Raw genomic sequence first — 12090 nt, 5'->3', positions numbered from 1 at the left:
AGTCTGTAATTATCCCATCCCCTTCCACCTGGCCTAACAGATATCTCCAACCGTGGCAGTCGCAGTGAAGATTCCATCGTTGAACTCGAAGCTCTTAGTGTTTCCGTGAACGCATTCGCATTGGTAGTCAATCTGCGTAAGGGTGGTGTCGTAGTTGGTATTGCGCAGTGTTGCGCCTCCAAGGCTGGTGCATTGCTTCTTGAGCTGCGACTCAATGTGGCTTACAGTGCAGTCTTTCGGGTAAGAGTGATCCGCGGGAAAGATGCAGCCGCCGGAATATTGTAGCTTTCGAGGACTGCCGTGGGCAGCCATGGCCAGACCCGGAAGAAGAAGAATAGTAGAGATTTGCACTATTTAGTATTAGTACGGAGGATACGGTCTCGGACGAAGTTGATGCGTTTACTGTTCGAAAGTGAAGTATTGAGTAGCCGTGATTCTTCGGTCAGTTTGGGCTCTGAATTTATGATTCCAAGGAGGTCAGTTAAAGACAAGCAGTGGAATGTGTCAGTCAGATTACGGAAACAATGTAGCAATACCGATCTTTATAGGTCAAGTGCGTTGTGAATTATACTCGCAGAAGGACTCTGGTGTTTTCCTAATATCCGTTTCATTACTTGCTATCTCGCTTCTAGTCTAGGGCAGCCCTGAGCAGAAACCACAAAATGATTGTCATAGGCCGCTAGCTTGGCTCTATTAAAATCTCTAGGCATAGTCAATGGTCTTGACGTATAAGAGTCTAATTGATTGATACGAAAAAGTTTCGAAAGAGCGGTAGAGTGGAAATTTGAGTTGATGGTCTGAAAAGCCCGACGGGATCGCCGCCAAGGCCCGGGCCCGACCGCCCCATTCTAACTCAGGCCGCGGCGCCGTTGTTTCGGGGCGCGTTTCCAACCTTGTGGAAGAAAACGGCTTGCTATCCGAACTCGCCGGAATCTACGACTGTCGCAGCAAGGTGTCTTTGAGCTCCATCACACACCCTTTTTGACCTTCACCTATGTTCTGATTTGTCCTCTTGTCACGAGTCACGGGTAGTCATAGCCGAAGATGAGGTCGGCAGCCGGTGCAAGTAGTGCTGAGTGAAACCTCCCGTTCTTTCAGATTCTATTTATCTGCATTGCGCTAGTAATTCTACAATCAAAACATTTAACCATCCCTTATAACATCTATGGTCTCCCGTCTAGTGACATCATTTACAACTTGCTTCTCAAGTCCTTTCTCTCATCCTTCTTGAACAGCACCTTACTGTTGGGGTAGGGGTCGAAGACCACGCTGTTGAGGGGGTTGTCCTCGCTGGCGCGCTTGAACATGTCCTCGTACACCTTGCCGTCGTAGCGTCCCAGACTGCTATCCAGGACCCAGTCGTCAAACTTCCAGGCATCGACCAGACGAACTGCGTGGGGACGGATCTCTTCCAAGAGCGTCATGACAGCCTTGGTTCTTGCCAGCGTAATCTGGCGGACAGTGACGGCCGCGGAGCTGTAGAACTCGCTGGCCTCCTGCTCAAGGGTGTTCAAAGCATACAGCCTGAACAGCTTGTGCAGCAGACCGACGGTGTCCTTGTCGAGCTTCTCAGTGGTAGCCTTGTCGTTGAGAGCCTGGTGGAAGTTCTTGACGACCATGTACTGGGCGTGCGCGGTGCTGAGACGCCAGAAGTCGACGAGAAGGCTGTTCCAGGACTGCTTGTCTTCATCTCTGTGGCGAAGAGCCTCAAAGGTGAGGAAGGACACACGCCAGGCGAACGCAGCGACGAGGTCCTCGTCGGAGCCAAGAACGTCAAAGGCGGCGCCGATGTCGCGGCGACGGAGGAACTCGGTAAGAATGCGAGTGGTGTCGTTGTTGCCGGCCTTGCCCTTGAGGACAGAGCGAGCAGACTTCAACAGGTAGCGAGATACTTGCTGGGTGAGCATGTAGTTATCGCCCTCCCAGGTCAGGGTTGGCAGGTAGTCGGCGTACCACGAACCGATACCGCTGAAGGACGAGTATCCGTGACCTCCGCAAGCGCGGCGGCAGATCTCGAGACCCTCACCTGCGACTGTTGAGCCGTAGGCCTTGAGGGCGCAGGAGGTGGCGTGCAAGTCGGCGAGGAGGTCGGTGCCTGGGTTTAGCTCCTCGGGGCCGGGGTTTCTGGTTCCGTCGCTAAGCTTGCCGACGTCGCCCTTCATACGTTTCTGGTTCTCGTCGTAGAGGTTGATCATACCGCGACCGGTGAAGTGGAGGGCGAACGTGGCTGCCAAGAGGGGCAACAGACGAACCTGCACCATGGTGTAATTGAGGACTTGGTTTTCGCCCGGCTCGCCGGCCGGTGCATCGCGATCCTGGAACTGCCGACGGACGGCGCAGTAGCGGGTGGCGATGGTGACGCCCTTGGCCAGGACGGAGCCGGACTGAAGGACAATGTTCGATCGCACCCATGTGAGGGTTCCGTAGATCAGGGAGGGGTTCGCGGGACGGCTGTACTTGCTCGTGTTCGGGTCGATGGACGAGAATCGGGCGAGCATATGGTTGTGCGGGATCTTTACGTTGTTCAACAGCAAGAAGCCGTTGTCCATGGTGTTATAGCCGAACTTGGGGCCGATATCGCCGACATGGACGTTCGGGAGAGGCTCGTGAGTCTTCTTGTCGCGGATCGGCACGACGAAGGGGTGGGGTCCAATCATCTTGCCGTTCAGGATCAGCTGGGCCATGACGACGGCGTGGGTGGCCGTCTTGCCCAAGGATCCGATCCACCACTTCGAGGCCGTAAGGTGAGGTGAGTGCAGAACGAAGCTCTTATCAGTTGGGTCCCATGTCGCAGTGGTCTCCAGGCCGCGAACGTTGGAACCGTGGCCAAGCTCGGTCTGGGCGTAACATCCGAGGATCTCGTAGTTCTCAGCAGGCTTGAGGAAGAGCTCGTGCTGCTCCGGAGTGCCCTGCTCGCGGAGGGTGACGAGGAACATACTGGCATGGAGGCCATATGGTGTCGGCTCAGCAATGAGGTCGTTGGCAACGATGTAGTCTTGCTGAGACCAATTGTGCTCCTTGGTCAACTGGAAAAGTCTCTTGCCTCTGGCCAGCGCAGCCTCGATACGGGCATTCCGGCCACGGAAGTAGTTTTGCGTCTTGTCAAAGACAGGCTCCTTCTTCAGGATGTTTAATATCCTCTCGCTGCGTTCGAGAGCCTCATTTGTGAACATGAACGACGCGAGCTGGTCGACGTTAAGGTTGGACTTTGCGCGCTCCTGAGCGAGGAGCTCAGTGCCCTGCGGGCCGGACGGCTGAAGGGCCTTGACCCAATCCGGGGTATTCGGCATCTTGTCTTTTGTGTGTGGGGATGTGAAGCTGGGGTAAGTGAAGGACTGGGGAAGATGGTCTGGAGAAATGGAGGCTGCAGATGGGATTTTGTAGGATATGCTGTTCTTGAGTCGTGAGCTGTGCGCTGTCCAGATCTAATCTAATCGAGGTTTCGACTTCCGACTCGGAGAGCAGCTATGATGCTTTGATGGGCAGTGCCTCGGCAATTACCATATTTAGTTAGACTACAACTCTTGGTTCGCGTCGAAACTCCACAAAAAGGCTCTCGAGAAACCCCTTATTCAACCAAACGGCCCACCCAAACCCAAAGTTGTCAGCTCCCGATCATCGGACATGCTCGGCGCCGACTCCGACTCCCGAGGGTGAGGGCACGCCTAGCCGATTTCCCTCGGTTGGTCTTCTTCAGTGCCGGGTGACCGCTTCTAGGCCTCCGGGACACGCGGGGTCTCACTCATCTCACCACTCATCACTGTTGCGCGTGCCTTTTGACACCAGCTCATAGTCCAAAGCCTAGCCTGACATCTGTGGCGAAAGCGAGATCGCACGTGTTGATTTCCGTTTGACGTTTGACAATGAACTAGGCTGGATACTTAGTTGGGAGAAGAGTTTCGTTGAAATCGCCAAGCGGGCGCAGGGAGGAACTGACAACTACCAAAGCCTAATGCAACTTCAAGGCACCACGTTCTACTTATCCTTCCAGAATTGCAAACCTTATTTCTGATAGTTCATCTTTCACAAGCCAGAGATCCAGAAAAGGCCCCGTCAACCATAGAGTCCTCCGTGAGTCGCCACTGGGTGAAGGCTCATGTCAGGTTAACAGAGCACCCAAGGCTACCTCATATGCCAATGCCATCTGAGTCTAAACCACACCTCTTCGAAAATTGACATTATCCCTTCCACGGGGAAGAAGTACTGACCCGCAGACATTCGACCATTCTAGCCGGATTTCATCCATGTCTGGGGCGCTTGGGTGATGGATCCAGATAGTCGGATCTTGATCCCTGCCACGACAAATGATGCGTCATCCAGCACCGACACCTGACAGATCCACCAGGCTTTTTGGCGGGACCAAGCACCCAAGAAACATGTGAAATTGTCTGCTTGAGTCGTGTAATTTAGGAAGCTCTTGGAAGAGCTGTTTTACTTGCGTCGACGCGGTTTGATCATCCGCTTGAGCACAGGAGGTGCTATGAAAAATGTCAATAAGGCTGTGCGGCTCAAAGAAGGTGCATTTCTGCGCACGTAAGACGCCCATCACTATCTCCGTTGTTGACAGGAAACTAACCATCCTTGAGTGCCAATGTCGCCAATCCCGATGGCGAGCCATGCAGAAAATCTCCATTATCCCGAATCTCCGAGAGGATGCTCATTCGAGAGCCTGAGACCCTTAGAGTGAACAAACTACAAGGTGCTTTCATGATTGGTGTGTTGGCTATGGGCACCGTGTCTGCGCTTAAGCGGCACGTTCATGTTGATGCACTGTACTATGAGTTTGCTGGAGACAATGAGCAAACATTGGCAACCAATGTGAAGCTGATGGAGTCAAAGGAACGAATCAACAACACCATCTAGAGCCAAGAGCAAACACCTGCATCTTCAAACCCATCAGCTTTCAGCTTCTGCAGTAATCTTTGGGCATCAACCCAGTGCGCTATCAATGTGCAACATATCTCACTCCCAGCCTCGATAAATCCATCTAATTCCGGGGGTGGGATAGATGTTTGCTACCCTCAACAACTAGCCAGTCCCTGTGGCGTCATGATCCTTGTAAAGATCAGTTCTCGGTTGGCTGAAGAAAATGGATGAGCTGCCAGATTCACCGGGAAGGGCCGTTATTGGGTGACACGACGACTGGGTTGATTACTAGGACTATCTACTATCAAAGCAAACACGATGGTTACTCCGTCGGTGGCTCCTGTCTAGATTCGATAAGACCCTGCACGATGGAGCATCGCCGAGGCCTCGCTACTGAATATGTGATTGAAGGTGCATTTCTGGATCCTCGATGTCTGGGTAGGTAAGCAGCCTGATGTGGCCACGTTTGTTCTATGCCTTCGGGAATGGAGACTCAGAAGTCCGGAGGGGATGGTACGGCCAGATCTACTGCGTCTCATTAGAAAACCAGGTTAACATGAGTCGCAGTTCACTTAAAAGGGCCAGCCTTTCCCGCGATACTTGGAAACTACTACTCTTGGGACATCGCAGCAACACTGACTGCAAGCCCTCTTCTCTACCTTCTTCACCCTATCAGTCAACTGACTTGTTACCTTTCAACTCAAAATGGCCGTCACGGAGACCCCAATGGCTAGACGCCGGAGCGACGACCCTCCACGTTCCCACATGGTGGGACGGCTCCATCCCTCCGGGTTGAAGATCACCATGGAGGTCAACAACTACTTCCTCAACAACTGGCCCTTCCCTGACGAGCGAACCAAGCTCCAGTTTGTTGCTGAAGGACTCCCGACATGGCACTTATGCCAGTACCCGACGGCCCGCGAGGACCGGGTCGGGGCTGCTTGCCGCTTCATGGTAATGCTCTTCCTTGTTGATGGTAAGTGGATACTTCCTTATGCCCTTGTCCGGAGCAGTTTCTGATGCTTTTGGATTTGTAGACTTGCTAGAGCACCTTTCTCTGAAGGAGGGCTCATCATACAATGAACGATTGATCTCCATCGTCAAGAGCGAGACAGCGCCTGCTCAAGACTCCCCGATCGAGAAGATGGTTCTGGATATCTGGGAAGATATGAGGTCCATTGACAAGAAGCTCTCGGATGATATTGAAGAGCCTACTTTTGCGTTTTGGCGGTCTCAAAACGACAAGGATCGACTGGCGAAGAAGAGTGTGGCAGAATATCTCAAGTATCGAGAGCTGGACGTCGCTTCTGCGTAAGTCTTGTCCCAGATCATCTCAAGCTTCCATTATTAACCTCTCACAGGGTACTCCTAGCCACTCAGCGATTCCAGGACGGAATCAGTCTCAGCAAAGAGGAGCTCGCCTCAGTTGCCGATCTCGAACTCAACTACACGCACCACGTCTCCGTCATCAACGATGTCATGAGCTGGGATAAGGAGCTTCGCGCTTCTAAAGACATTGCTGCCGAGGGGTCCATTGTCAGTAACATTGTGCAAACTCTGGCTGACGAGAGTGGCCTTGACTACGATGGTGCGAAGCGGATCTGCTGGGTCATGATCCGGGAGTGGGAGAGACAGCACGATGCCATGGTACAGCAGAGGCTCCAAGAGGGTTGCTCAGATGCACTGAAGACCTACATGGAGGGTATCGAACTTCAGATGAGTGGTAATGAGTTGTGGAGTCGAACTACGCACCGCTATAATGCTCCTCACCTCAAATAGTTGTATCTTAGATGTAGTTTCCTTGAGTCAGGTAGTTCACGTCATATCATTAATACATGTTATCTACACGATGTCCTCCCCTACCTTCCGGTCAGAATCAATTCGGAGATTGTCGTTCAACTCATGCAGAGTCTCCACGAATCAGAGCGTCCGAAAGTAACTCGAGTCTGCAAGAGGAATTTTAAGTCTCTTTCTATCTTATTCTTTGGAGAAGGTTGAATAGGGATCGCTGGAAGCAAAACCTCGCAGCATCCACCTATGACGACCGCCAATGTACCCTACTTAGATGTTGTTTGGTAGCAGTAAAAGTTCGCTTCGTCATCCGGCTGTTGACCTTCGTGCCAAGACTGGCTTGGCGATGCCAAGATATGTCAGGTCTCGTTAAATTCGACGTCGTTCAGCTCACAGACGACGACTACCTTAATCAATAAATCGATCGCTGGATGGGGCTCTTTGACTTTTGTTGATCTTATTCCTTCTAAAATCTTAGTTCCGAGTGGTTGGGGCCGAAATAATTCGACAATCTATACCCGGGTAAAACAGCTCCTCGTGTTCGGATGGCCGGCATCATACCTGCGTAGAGGCGAAGGTACAGGTTTACCCGCATATGCTCACAAGCCTACTGCGCCCTTATTGTTGGGCAACGCATTCCAAATTATGTACCCTTTATTAGAACACCCCTCACGCTTGATCGTGCAATTCGTGTCTTTTCACAACGAGCATTTCGGTATTAATTACGAGGACAGACTTGAACGCGCCAAATTGATGGATATAAAACATTTGCACACAATCGGTCATCATAATCTCGTGATATCAAGTCCTTTCCATCCCATTCATTCGCAATCGCGCTCTTCCTACCGCACAGGAAAAACTTCCTCTACTCAATTCCGTCCAAACAATGGCCTCAACTGCAAGGACGCGTCTTCAAACTACTGCCCTTGCATGAACACCTGGCAATCGCCAATCACACCCTCTTTGTCCTCTGTGAGATGCCTGGGCCTCGACGGTAAAGGTCTGGTTCCCGGATGCTGCCGGTACCTACACGCTGAGCCAAGGCGAAATGCTGATTTGAGGAAATTTCCCCAACGTTTACCCCGGACACCCACCCCCCGTCTTGCAGTCAAGGGCTCAACTCTACATGACACAAGACGTTTCCCCACCGAATAAACAAGCCATTAGCGGACGGAAAGCTTCAACTTGAGTAGACAAGCTTGTTTCTGGCCGGAGTCTCCTCTTTTGCGATGCACTTGGGTTCGATGGCGTTAGCGTGAGCAATCTCACCGGTTCTGGTTCGCAGTTTTCCTTTGGAGCAGGGGTTCCTCTACGAAAGCCGGGTGAGCATCGGCAGCCCAGCTCGAGGGGTCGATGAGCTCCAGTCCAGCAAGAAGCTGCGATTCGCGGAATGGCCATGTATTCTGGTCCGTCCATCAATGTTACCTTCTTTTACCTCGAATCTCATATGTCGAGGACTTGCTTGAAGCTATGCCTAAAGTCCGTAAGCGTATTCCGTAACCCGTAGAGACTGAGCATCATCTCGTGATCGTAGTCATCCCTGTTCCGTAGACGGAAAAGCATCCGATCGAGAGCTGAGAGATCTTGTATAAGAAGATGGGCAAGAAACATGGTTTCTCGGTTCTGGATTGCTCGGCGTCCTCCATCCTCGACCTTGAACCCTCTTGGCAGTCCCGAAAGCTCCCCTTGATACCCTTTCATCGACCAATCGCACACAGACTCGCAAGATGAAGATTACCTCTGCCTTGGCCACGCTTTTTGCCCTTGCGGCTGCGACTCCGACCCCTACCGTCGACCATGTCGCCGAGAAGGCCCACCTCGTGAAGCGAGCCTCTATCTCAGACAAGGCGACTCTCGGTTATGCCACTTTGAACGGCGGGTAAGTTTAAGAGAAAGGGGTCTGGAAACAGAACAGAGCTAATGAAGTTGTAGAACTTCGGGAGGATCCGGTGGCACGGTCACCACTGTATCTACCCTTGCCGAGTTCACTGCCGCTGTCAACGAGAAGGATACTACCGCGAGAATCGTGGTTGTCAAGGGTACCATCAGTGGCACTGCCAACGTTCGCATTGGTAGTAACAAGTCCGTCATCGGTGCATCTGCTGGTGCAGGTGAGAACTTTTCGCCCCTCGTACTTTTCGTACACCAAGTAACGTCTTTCTTATTCTTCCAGGATTCAACGGAATTGGACTGCACGTCCGTCGCATGTCCAACGTGATTATCCGCAACATCAAGTCTACCAACGTCCTTGCTTCGACTGGTGATGGCGTGAAGATTGAGGTGAGCAACTTTCCCCCCCGTGCCATAGTGTGTTCAACAATATTGATGGATCTTCTCTCCTTAGGAAAGCACCAACGTCTGGATCGACCACTGCGAGTTCTCCTCGGCCCTCGTCTCTGACAAGGACTACTACGACGGTCTCGTGGATGCTTCTCACGCTGCCGACTACATGACCATCTCATAGTAAGTCTTCGACTCAGCTGAAATAGGAGCTACCTGCTTACTTCATCAGCACATACTTCCACGACCACTGGAAGACCTCTTTGATTGGACACAGCGAGAACAACGGTGCCGAGGACAGCGGTCACTTGCGCATCACCTACGCCAACAACTACTGGGCCAACTTCGGTTCCCGCGGTCCGTCTCTGCGCTTCGGCACTGGCCACATCTACAACTCCTACTACCTCAAGTATGTTTCTCATCGATGCTTAGCTTTAACATCAGCACACCCCCCCACCTGGGCTTGAAGATACATATAACTAACAACTTATGTCTAGCGGTAATTCTGGAATCAACACTCGCCAGAACGCACAGGTCCTGATCCAAAGCAACGTTTTCAAGAACGTCACTGTCCCCATTACCAGCCAGGACTCCGACATCGTTGGCTACGCTGTTGCCATCGACAACGACCTTGGTGGTGCTTCCAACTTGGCTCCCGTGGGCACCATGAACGCCAACTCCCCTCCTTACTCCTACAGCCTGCTCGGCTCCGCCAACGTCGTCGCTACTGTCCCCGGTCAGGCTGGCCAGAAGCTTACCTTCTAGAGAGCGAAGTAGCGGTTTCAGGAGGCTCATCAAGGTTTCGGAAGGCATTGAAGGCCTGAGAAGCTAAAATTGTACATAGTTGGTTCCGAACTTGGAATCAGTTTCTATATGGGGACAGGGAGAAGCCTGGAAGCACATAGTATTTACTTCATTGTATATATAACTACTGCAAGATTAATTGTCACTCTGAGAGAATTCCCGTACTTCCTTCTTGATGCGGTCTATGCATTCATTACGATGATGTATCATCGCACCAAAATAAGACATAAGAAGATCACGATATGGGTTTGATAGATTTGTAATCGTTGGCACAAACCAAGTCGAACTGTTTGACATTGTGCAAGGGTGCCGCTGGCAATGAAAACGCGCTACCAACGTATGTACAGGAGTTTTGAAGGGTATCTTCGTTCCTAGTCTTGTGTATGTCGCTCCCAGCTATTTATGTGTCTAATCATGCTAGTGGTCATGTGTCCTGAGTCCTATGTGACATACTGATCGAGACCAAGTGCTCGATCAGTAGACACAGCAGGATCATCATGTCACTGCCGCTCAATTACGCACGTCATTTACCAAATCCCGCGCAGCTCTTCCGGCTGACTGGCGGGGAAAAATCAAGCTCATGAACATATCTCGCACTCTTGACTCGTAATGCTTCGTGTTTGTCGTATTGCTTTTCGGACGCGCGAAGTGATCTCACACGTCATCGGACTTGCCAACGGCGTGGCGATCGTTACCGTTTTTCAGGTGACGGCGTGTTGAGGATAGCTCGCAGAATTTCGGGCCTGTGGAATCAGTTCCTTCATACCATCTTCAGCTCCTCTTGTGTTGCGGGATCTGCCGGAGGTAATTGAAGAGGCTGTTGAGGCGGCGGGAACATCAAAGGCTGCTCAGCAGCCATTTTCTCGGCGACCTTTTGCTGTTCTGCCTTTTGCTGATTCTGTTGTGCTTGAAGTTTCTGGAGGTTCTCGTGATCCTCGACCTTTTGCTTTTGTTCCTCTGGGGAGAGGGAGTTGAAGGCGGCAATATCTTGATCCCACTTAATGACACACTCAATGTTCCAATTGCACCTCTCCACCTCGCCGAAAATAGGGTGCCTGAAGCGAGGGTGACGACTGGGCCAGTTTGACGCGTGGTAGTGGTGCTTGATGAGAGCACCTCTGGAGTTATGGTTCCCAGAATCGGAGTGTCCCTGGCCAGCGGCGAAGGACTCGACGTTGCGGACGAGAATATTGCTAACAACTTTTGACTCGTCGATGTCGTGGAATGTGTCCCAAGTAATCGGCCCGGATCGAGAACGCGCGCTCATGACATCCAGGACGGCTTTGGTGAATGCAGAAGGGCCAGTGCCGCTGATCACCTCGTCAAAATCAAGCTTGACTGCTGAGATGGGTACACGTTGGTTCTTAGCTACATCACTGAGCCACGCCATGATGTTTTCGACAAGCTTCAGCATAACAGGGTGACCGGGTCGCGACATAAATGTCCATTGACAGAAGGACATGGACTTCTTGCCGAGAATTGGGTGGTCTTTGAAGTTCGGTTGGTCAATCTCGACTCCAATCACAAGGTCCAGGTCGGCCTCGTTGTATCTTTCCGGGATCCATCGGCTGACAGGTCGGAGGTCCTCGACATCAATATCGGCGTAGACTCCTCCCTCGGCATACATGATCATGTAGCGGAGGAGGTCAGCCTTGATGATGGTGGCATTCACGTTGCGGTACATGTCGACGATGTCCGGGCGATCGAACCCGTCAGGGCCATAGTGTTCCTCAACGTACTCCATGTCGTTGTTGTCGGTGAGAACTTCGTACCGGTACCCGGGGTTCTTGTCCGTCCAAGTCCGCGCAGTGAGAATCTGCTCGGCCTCGAATGAGAAGGGTGCAACCTTCCAACTCTGCCATATCTTCTTGGGGAATCCACGAGTGCTTGCTTTTGAGTGACGGCCGCCACGCTTCGAGAGGTGTACAGGTTTGGGCATCGATCCGAACAAGTCGATGTTGAGAACGAGGAGGATTATGCAAACACAAGCGATATACAAGGGCAGACATCTCCTTAGTTGTGTTGGGACTCTGTTTCTAAACAAATTTGCCTTGGTCGAGCCCGTAGGGCTCAATGGACTCAATGGACTCATGATGGGTGAAGACATGTTGGCCGAAGTCGTCCAAAGAAGTGGAGGTGTTCGACCGAAGAAGCTTTTGAACCAAGCTTTGGGCAAAGATGCGACGAGCATAAGATGATAAGAACAAGGCGTGTGGGATGCATGTCGAAATTTGAGGAGATTTCTCCATGCAGGCACACAACCCCAGAGTATCCTCATCGCCGAGGCGGGGATTACCCTACAGTTGTTCCGACCAATTCCCCCACTCTCCTCGCCTATCAGTCGCACAT

At 51.8% G+C, this 12090-nt stretch overlaps 4 protein-coding genes across 4 annotated transcripts; 2 read left to right on the top strand and 2 right to left on the bottom strand.

Moving 5' to 3' along the window:
• Positions 1 to 33: 33 nt before the first annotated feature.
• On the bottom strand, positions 34 to 3290 carry BDP55DRAFT_725717 (acyl-CoA oxidase; the record flags this gene model as incomplete). Its single annotated transcript, XM_060579043.1, has 2 exons — positions 34 to 350; positions 1244 to 3290. 2 exons carry the CDS (start codon positions 3288 to 3290, stop codon positions 34 to 36), a joined length of 2364 nt encoding a protein of 787 aa, XP_060433258.1.
• Positions 3291 to 5631: 2341 nt separating this feature from the next.
• Positions 5632 to 6645, top strand: BDP55DRAFT_546119 (aristolochene synthase; the record flags this gene model as incomplete). Its single annotated transcript, XM_060568627.1, has 3 exons — positions 5632 to 5842; positions 5904 to 6177; positions 6228 to 6645. 3 exons carry the CDS (start codon positions 5632 to 5634, stop codon positions 6643 to 6645), a joined length of 903 nt encoding a protein of 300 aa, XP_060433257.1.
• A 1739-nt stretch (positions 6646 to 8384) lies between these two features.
• BDP55DRAFT_576720 (pectate lyase) lies at positions 8385 to 9777 on the top strand (the record flags this gene model as incomplete). The annotated part of the gene is made up of 6 exons (XM_060570786.1): positions 8385 to 8536; positions 8590 to 8768; positions 8831 to 8937; positions 9002 to 9120; positions 9170 to 9346; positions 9435 to 9777. 6 exons carry the CDS (start codon positions 8385 to 8387, stop codon positions 9700 to 9702), a joined length of 1002 nt encoding a protein of 333 aa, XP_060433256.1. The 3' UTR covers positions 9703 to 9777.
• A 724-nt stretch (positions 9778 to 10501) lies between these two features.
• Positions 10502 to 11833, bottom strand: BDP55DRAFT_546101 (nucleotide-diphospho-sugar transferase; the record flags this gene model as incomplete). The annotated part of the gene is made up of 1 exon (XM_060568626.1): positions 10502 to 11833. One exon carries the CDS (start codon positions 11831 to 11833, stop codon positions 10502 to 10504), a length of 1332 nt encoding a protein of 443 aa, XP_060433255.1.
• Positions 11834 to 12090: the final 257 nt, after the last annotated feature.

This window comes from Colletotrichum godetiae (assembly GCF_030913485.1).
Source record: "Colletotrichum godetiae strain CBS 193.32 chromosome Unknown BDP55scaffold_8, whole genome shotgun sequence".
Classification (NCBI taxonomy): Eukaryota; Fungi; Ascomycota; class Sordariomycetes; order Glomerellales; family Glomerellaceae; genus Colletotrichum; species Colletotrichum godetiae.
Note: the sequence above shows the minus strand (reverse complement) of the source record. Positions and strands in the feature narration are given on the sequence as shown.